The sequence below is a fragment of the Ixodes scapularis genome, unplaced genomic scaffold (genome assembly GCF_016920785.2).
Source record: "Ixodes scapularis isolate PalLabHiFi unplaced genomic scaffold, ASM1692078v2 PGA_scaffold12__126_contigs__length_90152505, whole genome shotgun sequence".
NCBI lineage: Eukaryota > Metazoa > Arthropoda > Arachnida > Ixodida > Ixodidae > Ixodes > Ixodes scapularis.
Window position 1 is genome coordinate 33,902,463 of NW_024609838.1, and position 20,300 is coordinate 33,922,762.

At 46.4% G+C, this 20,300-nt stretch overlaps 1 protein-coding gene across 1 annotated transcript; it reads right to left on the minus strand.

Moving 5' to 3' along the window:
- Positions 1–1,475: 1,475 nt before the first annotated feature.
- Positions 1,476–20,059, minus strand: LOC8024013 (zinc finger protein 525). The gene is made up of 3 exons (XM_029971372.4): positions 19,842–20,059; positions 14,542–14,645; positions 1,476–6,297 (listed from the first exon to the last, which is right to left on the minus strand). The coding sequence occupies exons 2-3, from the start codon at positions 14,567–14,569 to the stop codon at positions 5,513–5,515; spliced, it is 813 nt and encodes a 270-aa protein (XP_029827232.3). The 5' UTR covers positions 14,570–14,645; positions 19,842–20,059; the 3' UTR covers positions 1,476–5,512.
- Between the last annotated feature and the right edge of the window lie 241 nt (positions 20,060–20,300).

The window sequence follows — 20,300 nt, forward strand, 5'->3', positions numbered from 1 at the left end:
TTCCTGGATGAACTGCCGACTGGGGTATTTTTGTATCACCGAAACCAGGCATCCTGAATTCAATCCTCTCTCCCTTCCCCCTTCCCTCCTCTCCCTCCCCTCCCCCCCCCCCCCCTCCCCACACACACACACATTCCATCTGGACAAGCACCGTACTGGCGTGAGGTCGTGTATCACTACATCGTGGTACAGATTGAAGACCCCAGACTAGCGGTTGTACTGCACTGGCTCTAGAGCTAAGGGACAAGTCGCCCGTTTAGGTACACCAAGTTCAAGCTGTATAAACATACACACACTACAATTCAGTTTTAATTTTGTCCGAATCATAATAGACCATACACCCTATTTGCCGTGGTAGATGTTGAGGTGGAGTGAAGCGCTGGATATTCTGTTTTCATTATAAAGCATTTTGTACAGGGGTAGAGAACAGCACACCACCATCCCAGTGCTTCAAACCCTCAGCGCCAAAAGCGTTTGTTAGCATGGCTACGCGTGCTGCCTATGCAAGCTTTGGTAAAATGATCTACTACAAATATAACTTCGCCAAATTAACACAAAACGTGAAACAGGCTTTGCTGCGCCTTAACCAGACAGAGCATGAAGCGAGCTGACAACCCGAGGGATCCAAGATCTGTGTGGTCTGTCCTACCTGCGACGTCACAAACGGTGGTGATGATAGCTAGAGATGCGCTTATGTGTTGACATGCATTATGCAGCGGTACTAAAAACATGGCACCTTCCACGCAAACCTTTTGGAAGGCAAGAATTGGACTATTGTCACAACTAGGGGTGTCGCGAACCGGCCGAGGTTCGAGTTCGACCAGGTTCGACTTTTTCGAACTTTAAGTGGAAAATTCTACGAACCTTGTATTGAGGTTCGACTCGTGTGCGCATGCGCCACAGGCTGGCCAGTTGGCATCGGATTGGATGGTGATGGCTAAGGGATAAATTAAGGGCAGCACTGATTGGTTATTTCAGTTAATACAGTACAAACAATTAAGTTATGAACTTGTTCAGTGATTAGAATTGGTTGCTTTTAATTGCAACTGTTTATGAAATAAAATAAATATTCCATACAATTTTTTTTCCAAACCTAGACATGTTTGTATCAAGGCCTGGCCACACTGTCCACAAAGTCGAACCGGTCGAATCTGTTAAAAAGTTCGAAGGTTCGTCAAACCGGTTCGATTCAGTCGAATCCCGGAAATTCGACCTAAAAATCTGGTTCGACAAAAGTTCGCGACACCCCTAGTCACAACCGGCAGCACAAACCATCACTCCATGTCCTGTGATGTGCATGTCCAGTTCGCAGTCCATTTCCTGGAGACGAAGCTGCTACAGCGAGAGATCTCAGCATGGCGCAGGATGGAAAAATGGGTACTCTCTCAAGCGCTACTCTGCAAGTGGGACATTTACTTCAATAAAAATCTGCAACAGTTTGTAAAAAAAAAAAAAGATATATATATAACACTGTGCAAGCTTGAAATTTCATCCTTTATTTCGGAGAAATAGATGTCTGGTTACAATATTATCATTTGCAGATCTGATTAAAATATTATCATTCGCAGATTTTGCTTAAAACAAACGAAACAATAGTAAAAAAAAAAAAAAAAAGAAACAACTGCAATGAAGCAATGTTTACAAATGTATTACACAACACAAAAATAAACATACATTGAACAACCATTCAAAGGGCTCTGTAACGCAAGCATAACCATGGCTCAATTTGTATTCCTTGAGACTGATGATCTGTCCCATTTCATTCAGTTCCTAATGGCAAACAGAATGTTTGCCATTAGGAAAATATAGAACTAAAGTACTATCCAGCATTACACAAAAAAATAAACAGAAGGCATAGCTTGGTGTACAATGACACCCTTATGTCTGAGAACTCTGATGCAGATGGCCAGGCGATACAGAAACACTCAACAAGAACACAAAGCAACAAAATATTATAACCATATTATGAACACCTAAACACCAAAGTGATGTCTCAAAGCTGGGTGTTGTTTATAGCCGATTCACATGACGGACTGATCCGCGGATGGATTGATCACATGTTGACCATGTCCGCGGTTCGTCCGTCTCCCAAGCGCATCCACACGAGGGAGACGACAAGCAGAAGCCAGCGAGGAAGAACTGAACCTGTTCTCCACACCACAGTGCTGCAAAACTCCAGCATCGCATCGTGGCACCGCCATCCAAGAGAAATCAACGTTTGCTACTGTGATAAAGAATCATACACTGCTGTTATGTACAGATAGAGACAAAACACCTTGATAGGCTTTGCACGAAGCACCACTAGCTTTACTAACCCAACGCATGACAGTAACACAGGCAGGGTCCTGCTCAAGAAGGGTTCAGCATAGAAGCAACGAAGTTCTGGGCTCGTGGAGGGGCGTTTGGACATGCCTTTACGGACTCCCCGCTTCTGCAGATCACTCACAGAGCCGTATATGGGGAATTTGGCCATCTCGCCGCCGTAATGCCCCCCTCCCGAGTGAGCCATTCAGCCCACGGCGCAGAGCGAGAGGCGTGAGCGCATGTGCATAAACTCCCAGCTGCTCAACACCTCCTAGACAAAAACCCCCGAGCGTCACGCGACATGATGTCACGTCCGCGAGGCCTGCACGGGCGCTGATTCTATGCGAGTGCCGTGTCAGTGTTTGCGTGGAGCTTGTTTCCTTTCATAAGCCGCGTTTACATGAATGAGACTTAGTCGCATCCAATCTTTTTTCAATGCGGTCATGTAAACGGCATTATGCGCAAAGAAAATGCATCGCATTCAAGTCGCTAGACAAAGGTGGATCAAGATGGCGAGTGCGCATTCATTCAGCCCGTGTAAATGGAGGTCGCATCGCATTTTGGAACGGGGACGATTATGGGAAGGCGCTCGCTGCGGGAGCGAGTGAACAGCTGAGAACATGGCGGCGGCACGATGAGCGGTCCCGTATGTCCCGTATGGTCGCCTGCAATTTTTTCCCGAGAACAAACGCGAGCTTTTATTGCCACCATAAGTAAGCGGAATAAAGGAAAGCTGCTCGGTGAGGGCGGACCCCGTCCAAGCCGTGCGAAGTAGGACTTGCACGTCCAAAGGGGTCCCAAAGGCATCGGCGCAAGCACAAACAACACCGAGAGCTTTGAGCACTGTAGAGCACTGCATGGTAGTGCAGAACGAGCAGCTCCTACCTCTGTGCCGTTCCTGGCTGCGCAAGAGCCTTTCGGACTCGGGGTCCGGTTGGTCCGGTCGCGATCGGTGAGGTCTGGCGCGGCGAAGTGCGGAGGCTTCCTCAAAGCGTGCGCACACACGTCGCCTCTGGTCCAGAGTGACCCGGCGGCCCGGCCTGGAGCCCTAAACGCTTAAGTTTTGATGTTTCTTCGGTCTCGTAACTTCTTCCACAGCACCGAAGACAGCGGGCACAATCTTTACGTACACTGAACACGTCGAAAGGCCTCCACGTGCGATGCCCCGTCAAACGTGGTGCGGCTGGTGCCGGAAGTGCGTAACTTCGAGCTTTGACACGGTGTGGCGCCACCTTCGTGTAGGGCAGGGGTTCTCAAACTTTTTGGCCTCACAAAACCCCAGGAAGCCTCAAAAACTGCCGCAGAACCCCCTCCCCCCTCCATATTTTCCGACCGAGAAGCAACAGATGCACAATTGCAGGCAATTTTGCTTGTGTTGCTTCCCATATATCCCCATCATATCAATCACAATGTCAGTACAAAGTGAGATGAAGGTGCTTTGCATGGTCCTGCCGGGCAGTCTGCGGCATGGGGGGGGGATTGCAATTTGGGTGTTCGCGGAACCCATGAGACCACCTCGAGGAACCCCTGTATTCCCCGGAACCCAGTTTGGGAACCCCTGGTGTAGGGGTTGGTGCGCATTCATGTAAACATTACTGCGTCGGCTTCGTTCGAAGAATGAGTGGAGTTGATGCGCTGAAGTCGCTTTCATGTAAACGAGGCTATAGTCTCACGCGCTGACGCGACACTCACATCCAACCAGCGCCCGTGCCGACCTCTCGGACGTGACGTCTTGTCACGTGACGCGCACACTTGAAAGCTGTCTAGGTAATGTTGGCAGCTCCCAGCTGAGCAGGGAGGGCCGCCATTTTCATTCACTCGCCCGGTGGAATGCAATGCATGGGATCGGCAGTTATTTACTTTTATAACGCTGGCTCTGGCAAGAAAATGATATGCTGATAATCCTCGATGGGTTAAAAGGCTAAGAAATTAAGTTTTTTTACACAACTAGCTACAAACTTTTATTCAGGTGAAAAAGAAGTCGGCCTGTAGCAGACGGAGCACGGCCTCAACAGTGCTCTGCGCCGACAGCGTTGCATCAAAATGGCGGTCCGTCCCTGCTCCCTTCTTTCTCTCTTGCCTTTTTGGCGCTCTCCTCCCTTTCCTTCACTTTTCTTTTCTCCCGCACCTTCGTCGTTACATCCACTGGCCAGACTCTCCCAATATACGGTCCTGATCACTCAAGTACACTACAGCCACAAGAAATGTCTCGCTTGGTGAGCCTGATTGGACGTGCAACTGTTGCGGCGTGCTAAACGAGTTTTGACGGGAGCTTCTTGACACAGCCCCAGAGGAGTACCAGAACCTGCATCGCACCAGCCGGAAGTTTCTGAAGTTTCTTTCACGCGTGGAATCAAGAATCGTGCGACAAAACGAACCAGTGAACAGACAAAACAACGATGCGTCACTTTTGTTTGACCGTCCAAAACAAAAATACCTAGAAAACATTACACCGTTTCCAGAATAAACGCTTTTCAAGTCAATCTCCTGCCTAAAATCTGCGAGTGAAAAGGAGCTCAACTTTATCAGTCAGCACGTCCGCGGACGAGGCGCTGATCGTAGGAATCAATGGTGTGACGGTCACGTGGTACACGATCCGCGGACAAAAACAGCGATTTGGTTCGTCGTGCGACGCATGGTAACAGAGATCCCAGTGCAGAAATGGAAGGCGAAGATACTTTGAGCATTTTAACGTCAGTTCCACGTTCACTGCACCATTCATCAATGCAGTCATGAAAAGGCATCTCAAGCTATATTAAAAATTGGTAAAATGTCACTTTATTGCAAAACCTGCTGAGGAGAGGGGGTGTTTAAAGTGCTGTGATGCATACACGCTAAGCTAACTGCTAAATTGAGATAATAGCATGGTACAGGACGTCAAAATATAAACCTCTAAAAAGATGACTCTAAAGTCCACACACACTTCAGTAGCAAGACCTGCAACAGCTGATAGAAACAAGTCTGAAAGTTGAAACTGCCAGCCTTTTTCTTTCTATAGCAAAACAGTAAAACCAAGTTCTAGTCACATGTTTTTTTTGCAAGGTTACATCTACATAGATAGGAGTAAGTAATAAAACACTAAGGCATTTTTACAAACTCATTAAGCCACACTTCAAAGGAGCACATCTCGAGCAAGTGGAAAGGAACTTGAACCAAGAGCAAAAGTATTACCCAGCTTGCACTTTAGGTTTTTCACTTGTGTGCTCGATCACTGCCGGTCATCTGGTAATTCCACACAAAGGCTTGGGAACACAGCTTGTACTTCAGGTTTCTCACAATCATGTGTTCGTTTATGGCGTAGCAAATTGCTATTGTCAACAAAAGCTCGGAGGCACTCCTTGCACTTGTAAGGTTTTTCACCACTGTGTGTTCGACTATGGTATGTCAGATGGCAATTCTGAGAGAAGGCTTTGGGACACAGCTTGCACTTATAAGGTTTTTCACCAGTGTGTGTTCGATTATGGACCCTCAAAAAGGAATTCCGAGCGAAGGCTCGGGGGCACAGCTTGCACTTGAAAGGTTTCTCCCCAGTGTGTGTCCGATTATGGCTTACCAGATTACCATTCCGAGCAAAGGCTTGGGGGCACAGCTTGCACTTGTAAGGTTTTTCCCCCTTGTGTGTTTGATTATGGCTTACCAGATCACAATACAGAGTAAAGGCTTGCGGACACAGCTTGCACTTGTATGGCTTTTTAGCTGTGCCTATTGGAATGAGGTCAATCGGATTGTTTTTCTGAGCAAAGGCATGAGGATACAGGTTGCACTCTAACAACTTATCACCTGTGTGCTGAGTGTTACTATGCACTTTGGGCCTGGAGTCAGAGGACATGGGAGGATGCTGGCAGTTGAACTCTTCATCGTCGTGGGTAACCAGGTGGCTCACGATTGCATGCTGATCTTTGGTGATATAGGGGCAGAAACAGCATATAAACCAGATGTCCTCAGTGGCTTTCAGTGCGCAGCAGGACTCTCCCAATGGTGCTGCTCCATCACCTAAAGAAAAAAAGGAAGGCCTTGTCTCAAATTGGGCACACAAGGAAAGCCCTGCCAAGTTAGCAACTGGGATTCAAAATTGGTAGTCACGGTTGGAGTAAAGCTTCAGCTGAGCAGGTAATATCTCACTGCCCTTTTTATTTTGATTCACGAAAATGCTCCTAATAATTATTTTGCTGGTCGGTGATGCTGTGCCTCCTTTAGTGCATTGGGCTTTGTGGCCACGCAGAATTGAGGGAAAGCGTGCCACCAGCTAGCTGTAGTAATTACTCGTGGGTTTTGATTTCAGATTTCATCAATTTTGGCACAGGTTTGCTGACTCCTGTTTTCCTCTGACAATGCCTTTCAATATGCCATAATTTTCTCGTGGTCATCTGTGCTACACCTAAAGGTATGTTTGTTTTGTTAGTTTTTTTAGTTCTGACTAAGAAATAACACAAGGAAGATGAGAGGCTAGTGAGGAGCACACACTTGTGGGCTCAGAAGTTCGAGTATATAGATGCAGGGGGCACGGAGCAGTCCTAGCCTTTCTTGAAACGCTGCTTACAATCATTTTACACATGAAAAGTTTTCAGGTATCTTTGTAAACTCTACGGTTCCCATAACAGGGGCAAGGACTGTGCGTTGGAACATGTGTTCCCTTGCTTTCAGACAGACCACACCAATGCACAGCTTTAAAACGTGCACTCCAACGTCTTTGTCCAATTTTCCTCAAATTTGTGTAAACTCACCAACAGACAGCTGAACTCATAACCAAAATAGTAAGCCAAAATAATATATTTTTCCATGTTTGTTTCTTTTTAAAATTTAGGTTCTCAGCTTTTTCCCTTGAGACTGAACGTATTATCAAATTTTAATGCCAGTGGCACAAAAAGGTTTCACTCTTTGGCTAGTAGAATTGGTTCGCTGTGATTACAAGAAGTTTAAAGGTATCAAATGAATGCGTAGGAAGCTTGCTCCAGAGCTCGGGCAGCAGAACGAAACAAATGTGCAGCATAATCGGTTTTTTTAAGACTGCCTGCTTGACGTGCAAGCCCAGTGATGTCATGGCATTGGAAAGTGAATGTTTATTTGAATGTTGGTCTTGGCATGGCCTTCATTTGCCGATTTCACAGTAACTATTCTGCACTCTGAGATGAGAGAGTAGATGCTTTTCGCGGCATACACATATAAGCTTCACAATGTATAAGTGAGTGTGCATTTCCTTTATTCTTTTATCGATAACTCACCCTTCTGTGACCGGTCACTGATGCAGCGTCCCGCTTGGCCAATGTAGGCCAATGAGTTGACCGCCTGGCCAACGAGTAGCACTACTCATTTATTGCGACTGATGCGAGTGTTATTTGCATAAAAACCGATAACTCTTTGTTAGGTACGTGCAAATCGAAGCGAATTCAAAGTGAATAGTGGCTTTGGCCCAATATTTTTAATTGAATGTTGAACAGCTGCTGCGCCTTTCTCCATGCCTTTTACTACTGTTACACCATGCTTAAACAAATATTCAGCTGAACTTGCCAAGCTTGTTCACAAGCTTCTTATTGCCCCCTTATGAGCTCTGTTAAATTTTATCTAGCTATATTTATAGACTGTGGCTTCAGACAGTCCAATACCTACATTGGGATGGGAAGCAAATGACACATTTGACACACCTAAATGAGGGGGAATGATAAATCTTCTTGCTATATGAAAATATTTTTTTAATTCCTGAATTAAAACAAAACAAGCACAAATAATGAACACAGCTTGTTTAAACGTCGCTGCCTAACATATACCCTTGCATAATAGCTGCAGTTGAATTTTGAAGATTTTACTGCAATGTGAATATCAACAATCACGGTTTCTTTTTCATTACACCAGACGCGCGCATGCATTGTACCTCTTTGAAGGTATGTTCTTCGCCTAAATGCGCGGCTGCGCTGCGGCGAAGCGAGCCGCGAGGTTGCGGTGTCAGCCTTTGTGGGTATTGCTACTCCACAGAGCATCGGCGCTTGAGGAGAAGTGCACTCAAGGGGGCTAACCCGCCGTGATCAAAACTTTGAAAAGTATGAATATTGCAGTTAATTTTGAACAAATATCAAATAGAGTATTATTTAAAACTAGCTCTACTCTTTGCACATAGTACTTAGGCACCCGAAAATACAACAACAGCGCCTTCTTCATTTTCAGTGGCATCGCCAAGAATGCAGTGTGCCAGATTCTTTCAGTTACTTTTTCCAGAACAGCTCCCTTTTGGCGCAGACATGGCACTAATTGGGCACAAATATAGCCTTTGAAGCAGCATGTAGCAGGTAGCTCGTTCTGGCGCATTTCGGCGCAAATGGCACAGCAATTGCACCACTGCAGGAGGCGCCCGATTAAAAAATGAACACAGAGTTCACACTTTCTGGAACTAATCTGTCGTGAAGTTGGTAAAGCACTAAACACTAGGCATAGGTGAATAGAGGATTTCAGGTCCGAATAATTTTGAATCGAATAGTTTGAATGGTACAGGCAACAAATACCACAAGATATGTTTAAACTGTAGTTTTATATTTGCCCTTATTTGGTATTAGAAGTACCGTAATTGTTCATTTCAAGTGTATTGAGTTCAGGAGCACGGAATGGTCAAAACGGTCGGAAGCTTGCACCACCTGGTCGGAAATCCAAGCCAGAGTAAGTCAAACCCGTTTATATCGAACTCGCAAGAAAACATCTACCAGTTCGGTATAGCGGGTGATTAGATATAAAAGTTTTAATGAATTTGACTCTCAAAAATTCACTTTCTGCTGAAACATTACACAATGAAGTAGTCTTGCATCTTCTGCTGCCTTTTCTTCATTGCATCCCCGATAACAATATATTTCTACGCTATCAACGGACTCCAAAAATGCCGAGGCCGCAACCTTCTATATTCGCGCATTAGCGCCGAACTATGCCGAGAGCACGGAGCACCTTTTCCTGCAGAGCGCCGTTTTGCTCTGCAAGTTGGCTTTCGCCTACAACAGGGTGGTGGCGTTGGGGGAAGCCAGCTAACGGAATGAGCTGGCTTCTTTTGCTGTTTCTTTTTTAAGGCAGCCGCGTCAACCGCTTCGAAGAAAAAAAAAAAATATTCTCGTTTGCGAACGGTGCGGGGAGAGGGACCACGGAGAACTTTCTCTCCGCTATATTTTCTTTTCTTCCCTGTGGTCAACGCGGCCGCCCGAAAAAAAAAAGCCAGCCTGCTCTGCAAGCTGGCTTTCCCCCAATGCGGCCACTCGTTGGGGGAGGCCGTTTTCCCGTTGGGGGAAAGCCAGCTTGCAGAGCAAAACGGCACGTTGGCAGTTCGATATATCGGTAACGACTGCTTTTTTTGTTCGATGCAACCATTGTTTTTGCTGTATATTATCACTGTAACATTAATGTGCAAAAACATTTCTCGATATAAGAAATAATTCGATGTAAACGGGATCAATATAGTCGGGGTTGACTGTATTTAGAAAGGAAGAATATTCCTATATTGTCGAATAATTCGATATTGTCGAATAATTCGATATTGTCGAATACTTAAATTCGATTCGAAGCGAATGCCGAATAGAACAAAAGTCGATTGGCTATTCGTAATAACCGAATATTCGCCCATCCCTACTAAACACATTATCAAAGTTTTCATAATAGACCCCTTTCAAAAAATCTGGCAACAGCGAAAATCCGCTGAACGAGTCCAACAACATTGGGCGGCCGGCGCCATTGGGAAGGACCCTGTTGCGGCCGGCATGGTTGTTTTGACTGTAGCGTTCTTGTTTCGTTGATCCCTTCGCCTCTGTATGGCTGCAGGTAGCGTTTTCCCGATCACGGGTTGGGTAAACGACCTTTCCCAGCTCCCAGCCGTTAAAGATGATGAGGTATATCGCTTCTTCAAGAGCCGATCGGACTCGGAACGACAATTCGACAGAAGTTACAACTTTCTCGTTGAGGGGTCCGTCGTCGCCGCATCTATAAAGGCCAACTACGCAAGAAAACGGTAATTACTAAGATATTTGTAGTTACGACATCAAACATGTCATCAAAAAATGAGAGGAACCGGTTATAATTTACGGGCTGTAGTTAGAAGTCGCCAGTACTCTCCGGATGTGCGACAAAACAGGCGCAGGGGTCCCGCTTCGCTGTCGCTCGGACAGTCGCGCAATGAAGCACACCGCATAAAAGCGACGAGCGAGCGACCAAGGCGATGAGCGTCGTTTTCTAGAAATCCCAAACCAAGCGACGCAACAAGCGACAGTGAAACATTTTCGTTGCTCGTAGCCGACTTTCGTCGCTTGTGCCGTCGCTTGACTCGTCGCTCGTCAAATCGCGTTTTTTTACTTGGAATTAAGACCTAAAATTTCAATGCGCAAGTTAACCAGTAAAGGACGTATTCGACACAAGTTCCTACTTGATACGTCGAGTCCCTTTTTCTTGAGGGGGGATTTTAGAGTTGAGAAAAGTAGAGCAGCGAATTTTGCAGTGAAGCAGAAGTTGCAAGCGCGTGCATGCTGCTTTGCACAAAGCACACGATGCACAGATGTCTGCGCTACAGGCAGCTTAAAGCGTCAGGTCGTATGGCTTCATGCGTACCTAACATATAATTTACACGCGCAAGTTTGAAGCACCGCGAGCTCGTGCATACCTGAAGCTAGGCGCTCGCGAAGCTATCACGTCCACAAGCGATACCACGCGCAACATTATATTTGTATTTGACGCCTATTTCTTCAAGCTAGCTCAAACTTGAAAACTCTAACTCCAAAGATTAAAAACACCTGACTCAAACACCCAAGGAAGCGTAGCGTGAAAACGGTTCGTGTTCCGTTTTTGCAATTGAGCAGGGAAACGTTTGCGCGGCTACGCCGCCGTCAACCGATAACGAGTACATTTCCGAATACGTACCTTAATGCCAGACTTGTTCAGATACCCACTCTGCTTACAGAGGGGTACGCAGCAGTACGTTGGCATCGTGGGCAGGAATTGACTAGCGTATACGGCCAACGCAGCGTATGCAGCGGCGCGCACTATCCTGCAGCATGGCGGCTGCCACTAGTTGCTGTTGCGTACGACAGGTGGCCCTTTTTTCTCTGATGGGTCTATACTGGATGCATGTGAAAATTTTGAGAAGGCAATTTCCAAGGCAATGGCATTTGAAGCAGACAAATGTTTTTTATGCAGCGGAGATGGACTTTTTGGGTTGCCCGGAGCAGGTCACGTGAACGATGCGACGTTTTTCTCGCGCATTTTCCATACAGCGTGAGAGATCGTAGATGCACGTCGTTTGTATTTTTTTATAGTTGCTTCCGAGCAAATGTCCTCCACTGCGCAGCATCGTCTGCTGCATAATGCCACTCAGGAAATTTTCTTCTTTTTTTAAATCACATTCTTAAAGGAGCGATGCAACAATTTTGTACTTTGCGCAAATACCGCTTAAAACGGATCCCTAACGTTAATGACTTATGAAACACGCGTTCGTTTTTCACCCCACGCAATAGAAATCCCAGAAAAAAATTAAAGAAAAACGAGCAGCGTTCACCCCCTCAACTTGCAGCCAGAACAAGCGGCCACGTGATCTGGAGCCGATAATATGCCGCCAGTGTTGATCTGATCATAGCCACGCGCTGGGGCTGGCAAAGCGCAGGACACGCGCTGAGTTCCAGACATTGTTTTGGCTCGGCTGTTGTCGTCGTTGCAGCGATTGGACACGGGTCACTACCCGAATGCTTCTCGAGCTAGCAATTATCACGAGCCCAAGTCGAGTGCCCACGCAATGCTCGGGTCCAATCTACGAACCGCATTCAAATATCGTCACTTGGGTGTACTGCGATCCCCACGTTACGTCATCAAATTTTGCAAAGGAGAGATTAAATGAAAATGATCGCTTTTGTCCTTGAAATTACACCGCAACAAAGGAGTTTCTTGGCCAGTGGCGTTGCGTGTCAGTATCCTTGAGTCCCAGGTGTGCCAGTAAGCTCGTGTCAAGTGAAAAACATTCCAATTGAATATCGTTGCACCGCTCCTTTAAAGGTGCACTCAAGTGGTTTTTGGGGAAGCTACTTTTTGGTGCGATGGCGTTAAGGAAGTGTCAGTAAATGAGTATCTTCAGTTTTAGAAAGCAGAACCGCCTATTAATCACGCAGGAATAAAATACGTGCGGACTCTTTTTCGTTCCTGCGCCGACCAATGAAATGATAGTATGTTTGAAAATTTTGGCGGCCTTTGTAAAGTTTCGCTAAAGAAACAAATTTCAGTTCATTTAGATATGTTGTCCATGATAATTTCACAAGACATAAAATAGTTCTAGTTTAGAATACGCGATACTGCAATCATCGTTTCACAAACAAGGGACTACGTTTTCGCCTTGCCTTCCTCTGCGGGGGGTGAATTTCCCGTTCCCTCGGGATGAGCGGAAGTGCACGTATCATGAACTCCTTCCCTCCACCGACGCCATTCAAACATGGTGTCGCTGGTGATCGTCGACGTGGACAGCGTGGTGAAAGCTCATCGTTCCGTGTAAAAGCGCTATCCTTGACTGAATTTTCGTTGAGTGTCGCTATGATAACCCAGCACGTACTAGAAGGGAAGATCCACCTACTCGTGCGACGATGTCGTTGCGGCACTCTCAAGACAGCAGAAACGCCCGTGCCGTCGCGTTTGTTTACTTCAACTACAGAGGTGCTTTCTAAGCATTTGTGTCCTCGAACATCACCCGGATTTCTTATTTGGTGCATTTCATGCGTGTGCTCAAGTTCAAAGGTTTTACTGGTGCGTACCGTATAAAAGTAGCGAATTTTCACGCGTTTTCATCACCGGAGAAAAGTGATTAGTGATAGCAATCCTGAACGCTAGCAACGTCTATCTGATCACGAAATCATATTTCTATGTTGCTATATCGCTGCTAAGATTACATCGTCTTTTATAATCGTAGAAAAGGCGTGCGGCGATATTTGTACTATTGGCAAAGTCGTGTATTAGAGTCGTGATCGTCCAAGATGGCGTTCTGCAGCGTTTTCTTTTCTTTTTTTCATCCACTGTACCCTACAAGCCTATCATGAAAAAAAAAGATAATAAAGCTTTAGTCTAGAAAACTGTCTGTCTATATTCTGTTACGGCATTGAGTGTAAGTGCGTCCCCTTTTTAAAGGCGCCGGTGAAACAGCTGACGACGGTGTAGTGACGACGGTGTAGCGGCGCAGAGCGGTCCTTCTGGTCGCTCCGGTTGCAACGAACACAGTCGTAGGTAACGCGCTCGTTGCAAATGTCTGAACCAGCCTTCCCCGTCCTCCCGAGGCGAAAGTCAACGTGGTGACATCGTTTGACATCACGTACTAGAGGTTACGCTGCGATGCCAAACGTCTGTTTGGTTACGGCTTGCCCCAACCGCAAATCGAAGAACGCCAGAAAAGGTCTGCGTTTCGTTGTCCTCGGAACCCGAACACGACACCGAAACGCTGCTATCGTGCACATCGTACGTCGGAGTGGGGTCATAGGAAATCATCCCCAGGTCGGCTGTCCGCCGAAGAATGTCAAACTCTAACGGCATTAGGTCCTCGAGCGTAGAGAACTCCGCCATGATCGAACCTCGAATGACAAAGAGTTTGACCCACGTTCGGCCGGTGCGGCTACCTCGAAATCACTGCGCGACAGAACGTCGCCCAACGCCATTGGCCCGAGATAGTTTTGATATGCGAGCGATGACCAATGAGAGTGGTTGCATTTTCGGATGGATCCGAGGTTTGGCGGCCTTCAATTACATTTTTATTAAAGAAATAATCATTGTATGACTATATTTTTTGGTTTTTAGGGGTACCTAGGGCGTCTAGATTCAGTTGTCATCATCAAAACACAAACTCAAAAACCACTTGAGTGCCCCTTTAAGTAGTACACCACTTAGCACAAATTATTGTGAAATGTTCTTTTATCATGTCAAAAATTATTGCAATTTTGTACATCCCCAAAATATTGAAGAAAAAATTATTTTCTTGAGTTCCCCATGCATTTGTAACTGGGATTGGAACCTCTGGGTGTTCGCCGCTAGTCGCCGAGAGATGGCATTCTAGATTGCGCTACTCTGCTCCAAACGAGCTATATAATGCTCTAGGTGCACAGAGTTTAAGAGCCACCTGGCGAGAGGCACACAGACTAAACTTGGAGCAGGCACCCCGTACGGAGAGCTCATTGACGTGGTCCCAGGTATAGAGAGGGTCGTGGCCTAGATATCGACACCATTTTTTGTTTATAAAACAAGTTGAAAGGAACGACTTACTATGACACGAGGACGGCATCAGCTCCATATGAATTGCTGCCAGCAGTCAGGTTCGTAAAGAGTGTCGTAAGATCATGAAGGACTCAGGGGATCACTTGAGGTGCCTGCAATAAACAAAAAGAGGAAAGAGAGTAATTAAGAAGAAAGCCAGCACAGCCTCCAAAGTGATAAAGCTAACCAAAGAGCTATGAGGACCACACACATGAAACACACCCAAAATTTTGCCATTCCAAGATTAGAGTGACGGATGTTAGAGGAAACAGAATGCCTGTGTTTAGTAATGGGCGATAGCTTGTGCCGCCCTGCTTAAAGGGGCATCAACACCCCCAAATGCATTTCTTTTAATTTACCAAACAATTGGACATGATACTTAGACATCACCCTGAAAATTTTAAGCCTGGAATTAGGTTATTTGCAGAGAAAAAAATATTTTCAGAAAGGCGAGCGCGAAGTTTCCGCGCCCTCAGTGACATCAAGGCTGGTTTGGAGCATTTTCTTCTCCGTTGCCCTTTAATTGGACATATCGTTCGTCTTTCCCTCTTTTCTCCTCATCGATCAGGTACTCGCTCTTGAATTTCGCTGTGCACCGGCAACACGTGCATAAGCAGACGGTGTGTCAGTCACGAGCTTTGATATATTCTTGGTCTACCGACTCTGCCTAGGCTTTCCATAACACTTTCAAAAGCGGTGCAGTTGAAGACAAGGTGCAGCAGAGTTTGAGGAACGACGTGAGGGGCAATTTCGTGTTGGTGCTGCATCAAGCACTGTCCCAGCACTGGCACATTAGAAAGTGCACCTCTACACACGGTCCTTATCATTTCGTCGAGACTCGTTTCGTGGAATTACGTTCCGTGGACAACTCTTCATGGACACATGTTTCTTTGACCCGATGGTTTCATTGACACTCTGATCTGAATTGCACGCTGTAAGGACATTTCGTCCCGTCTGTGTCACTGGGGTGCGCACCAACCGACCCCTCTGCCTGCGTTCACGCCGCTGCACGGCGACAGTCTCACTGGGGTGTGCACCAACCAACCCCTCTGCCTGCATTCACGCTGCTGCACAGCGACAGTCTGCGACGGCTCATTACAAAAATGTTAATCCACCCGACCGGCCCATATAGGCCGCTCTTCGCGGCGACAGCCTCATGCAGCTTATCAGAGAACAAGGCTAATCTGAGCTGTCGATGAAACGATTTGTCGATGAAACGATCTGTCGATGAAACGATCTGTCGATGAAACGATCTGTCGATGAAACGATCTGTCGATGAAACGTTATTTGATGAACTGATTGCCACCGCTTTACACAGGCTTCCAAAGAATGAAGCAGAGAAGAAGGAATGGTCGGGGGAGATACCAGCAGGACAACTGCTTGGTGCATGGAACGCCACCTTACCAGTTCGTGTTGTCGAAGGGCTACAAGTCTAAAGGAGAAAGTACCTACGACTCGGCGACATCCTCCTTGGGATCTTCCTCTGCGAATGTTCCAACTAAAACCTTCTTAAAGGGGCCCTGCAAGGACTTTTTACTGTTTTCTAATTTGCACCAAACCTGAGCGCACTGAACGTAGTAACTTAGTGAAACTTTTCTTTTCTCGAAATTCCCTTTATCTTAAAAGTTATAGGCAAATTAGAATTGCAAAAACAACCAAAAAATAACCTTCCTCATGACGTCCTTGGTTGCTTCAGAGTGGCCGTGAACTAAAGGAGGGGTAGTGAGCTCATCAAGCGCTCACGGCTGCCGCACTCCGTGTCGACGGCGCGAGAGGGCGCCACTAAAGCATGCTCTGGATAGGCTGTATGCAGCGGGCAGCCAGAGCGGCTCTCATTGCATTTGCTGTGCGATTAGATACTAATTCGGCATGACACTTCATTGGCCACAAACGACAGCAAACATGGGGTACCGATCAGCTCAGAATGGGAGCCACTTTGCGCTGCCATACCGCGAAACGGCCAAGCCGCAAGACAGAGCTTCTCGCCGAAGGCCTTCGGAACGCTTGGAGCCGGTCGGATCCTCCAGTCCGTAAACGACCGCAACAGCGAAAGCGTGGAGCGAAAGCTCGCGCTGCAGAACCCAGGGATCCTGGGTTCAATCCCCACCCCTGCCCGTTTCGATCTGGATGAGCATCGTACCGGCATGCGGTCATGTATCACTACTGCGTGGTGTACGTTAAAGACCCCAGGCTAGCGGTTGTACTGCACTGGCTAAATTGCTCATCTACAGCTGGGAGACTCGTCGCCCCTGTGAGGCAGACCAAGTTCTAGGCTGTATAAACATACACACAACCCAATTATTATTATTATTATTCAGTTATAGTTAGGCTGTGCACTTTCCGGTTTCAACCGAAAAAACTCGCACCGAAAAACACCGGCGGTTGAATAGTTTCGCCCTGATTAGAAAGCGAAAAACATTGATCGTTGAATGTTTCTGCCAAGCAAGGACAAGCAACCAAGCAAGGACAAAATCACAGAGAGGGAGCTGAAGGAGGCAATTAAGAGAATGGGAGGGACCACAGCCACAGGTATGAACAGAGTCCCATTCAGGTTAGTGAAGGAGCTGGGGCAGGAAACAAAAAGGATCTTACAGAGGGGCTATGCGAGACGGCGGGACATCGCCACCAGTGCTGAACTGAGTGTAGATGCAAGTGATCCACATAGACTTCAAGGCCCGTTCCCACTCTTGCGACCGAGTACGACTGAGAGAGACGAGATCGTCTCTCTCAGTCGAGTTTAAGAAGTCTTACAACTTCTTAAATGTTTTTAGAATGAGGGAACACACTGGCATTGTGGCGCCATCTATGCCGTGACCCTGGAACTGCATTTCACAAGAGCGAAGGTTTTGCGGGATTTCTGAGGTAAAATGTGCGTAATACCCATAGAAAGGCTCGTTTATACCATTGACAAAAGTTTTTCGAGCCAAGAAAGAAAGGATAATGCGCGAGAAATAAAAAAAAAATATGCCGGACCGAAGAGTTTACACTGCTTCCGAACAGATGGCGCCAGTGTGTTCTCTGGTTTAAGAAGTTGTAAGGAACCCAGGTTTAAGAGGTCGCAAGAGTGTGAACGGGCCTTCAGGCACAAGCAAAGACACAGGGGCTCCTGGGGGAGCTGCAAAATGGGTTCCAGTGGGACAAAAGCCTGAAGGAGAATATCTTCGTCCTGACACAAGCAATTGAGAGGGAGGAGCGGCCAGTATATCTTTGCTTCCTAGATATCAGCAAAGCATGCGACACAGTGGATCAAGAGAAATTGTGGAGGCAACTGGCAGAGCAAGGACTCGGCAAGGAGTGGATCGACCTGCTGAGGAGGGTGTATAGACCTTTTCACCCTCCGCCACAGGGGCACTGCCATCTTGGAATCACATGATGCGGCTGCCATTAGGTTGCTTCAACTTGTTGCTCCGCTCTCCCCTCCGCGCCCTGGCGGATGCGTTAAATTTGTGTTTTTCGTTGTGTTTCACCGCCTTTCTTACCTTACTCCGGAAAGTGTTGTCCGACACTTACACTTACCACGTAATGGCATTACATCATTATGTGCGCAACTTTTGCAGTTAGTTTTGTAACATGTTTTGACTATTTTTACTATTGGCATGCCGGATACGTGTTAAGCGGCTATATGGGCACATGAATCAGCATTAGCGCTCACGCAGATTGAGTACATGTATTACTCTAAAACAGCACAAGGGTTCAAAAGTCAGTAACCTATGAGGACTCAGGTTTGCTTACTAACAATGGCGGAACATTCACAATAGGAGGAGCACGGTAGGTATATATATAATCGCGCATTTAGGATCTTAAGGAAGGTGACAAAATTACAAAGCAAAAATAACCATGTGTGTTTTTTTCAAAGCATTGTGTATTGTATTTATACCATATCGAGAACAGCTGCTTTTGATTATGGTATATGGGAGAACTCGTGGGCAAGATAAAGCACAAACGTTTAATTTCATTTTTTTTTTATGCTAGAAATACTGGTATGCCAACGTCAGACAATTTGCTTACAATATCACTTACATCTGTTTGACGTTCATAATTGTCTTTGCAATATAAACATTTGATCGGTTTATATATTAAAATTCTAAGAAGCTGTATACCATGCTTGGTCCCATGCCTTTTAAACAGGAAAAAGTCGGAAAATCGTTTTATGAGTTTACTACGTTTAGTGCGCTCACGTTCGGTGCAAATTAAAAGCCAGTCAAAAAGTCATTGCAGGGCCCCTTTAACCGTAAATATTGCCAAATGCTGAACAAAAAAAAATGTTATAGAAAAAAAAGTTAGATGTTTACAATCCCCTGTAACCCCGAATTAGAGCACAGCTCTTGATGAGGAGGAGGGAAGGGTAATGAGGGGAGAAGGTGGAAATTCTCCACTACTAACAAGGGTGTGGATCGACATGTGCTCAACGCAAATCACAGAAAATGCCCATCTTTGGTGAGAGCATTGTGTGTAAGTTTGGCGTGGATCTAGCGGAGCAATTTTTTCCCCTAAATTTGGCGGGGATTTAGCGGAGCAATTTTTTTCCCCAACTTTAACGGGGAATTTTTTTCGCTAGATTTAGCGGGGAAATTTCTTTTGTTAAATTAAGCGGGGAAATTTTTTCCGTTGAATTAGCTAGCACATTTGTTCCGCTAAATTTGGTGAATTTTTTACGCTAGATTAGCGGGGAAATTTTTTCGCGAGTGACGTCATCAGTGACGATGCCGATGACGTAATTACAATAACGTCAGTGACGATGACATCATCGTCACTGATGACGTCATCAGTGACGTCACGCGTCTCATAATGCATCGCGCGGTTACGCCGAAGGCGACGCCGCTCAAGCCGGAAACGGCCGCCTCGCTCTAAACAAACAAAAAAAAAAAAAAAATCAAGCCTACACTAAGCCCACACATTAAACTTACAACCCACTTGGCCCAACCGTAAACGCAGCTTCGCGGCGGCCGACTATTCACTAAAGTCTTTCGATGAAAAGTCAGCGTTCGCTAAAACGTCATTCGACCAACCGAGTATATTCTGGCAGACTACTACTCATTTGTTTGTTTTTGGCTATAACGGCTTCAAATGATGCAGCGCACACGCATATCATCCTAGTAATCCTTTGATAGTGTTAACAACCTTTGAAACAAGAGCGAGAAGAAAACAAAAATACAGGTTAAAAATAGAGGACGGAGCAATCGGTCACCTAAAGAAACGGCCCCGATAGAGCGAGAAGTACCTCCTGAAATTTGATTCGAACTTATGACCCTATTATTACCGAATGATTCAATTTTTAGTGTGCAAGGTGTGCTGAAAACAGTACTTACCTCTTCGTTGATGTTGAAGTCGAGAAGCTTCACGGACAGAAAGTCTCCAAGGGCCTCGTGGCTTGCGTCACCTGTTAGAAACGTTACAAGCAGTCAACGAGGTAGAGGGGCTTAGAACGGTAAACCAGGGTTCCAGCGTTCCGGTCTGCACTCCGAAGCGATCCCCAAGCAAGCGTCCTTCTCCCCAACAGGCCGCTGCCATTTGTACGCAAATATATGACTACTCGTCGTCACGTGACCAAACCAAATACGTGACGTCACAGGAAAGATGGCAGCGCCCAGGCGCCCAGGCCCCCCAGGCCCAGGCTGGTATTAGCCGATTCACACGACGGACTGATCCGCGGACGGATTGATCACGTGATGACATATCCGCGGTTCATCCGTCTCCCAAGCGCATCCACACGAGGGAGACGACGAGCAGACGCCAGCGAGGACGGACCGATCCAGCTCGCCACCCCA

Bases quoted from the DNA above. Each gene is read 5' to 3' on its own strand.
- LOC8024013 (XM_029971372.4), bottom strand. From the start codon at position 14,569: ATGGAGCTGATGCCGTCCTCGTGTCATA. The intron at 6,298-14,541 runs GTAAGTCGTTCC...TTTTTTCTTTAG, and splicing joins GATGCCGTCCTCGTGTCATA to GTGATGGAGCAGCACCATTG.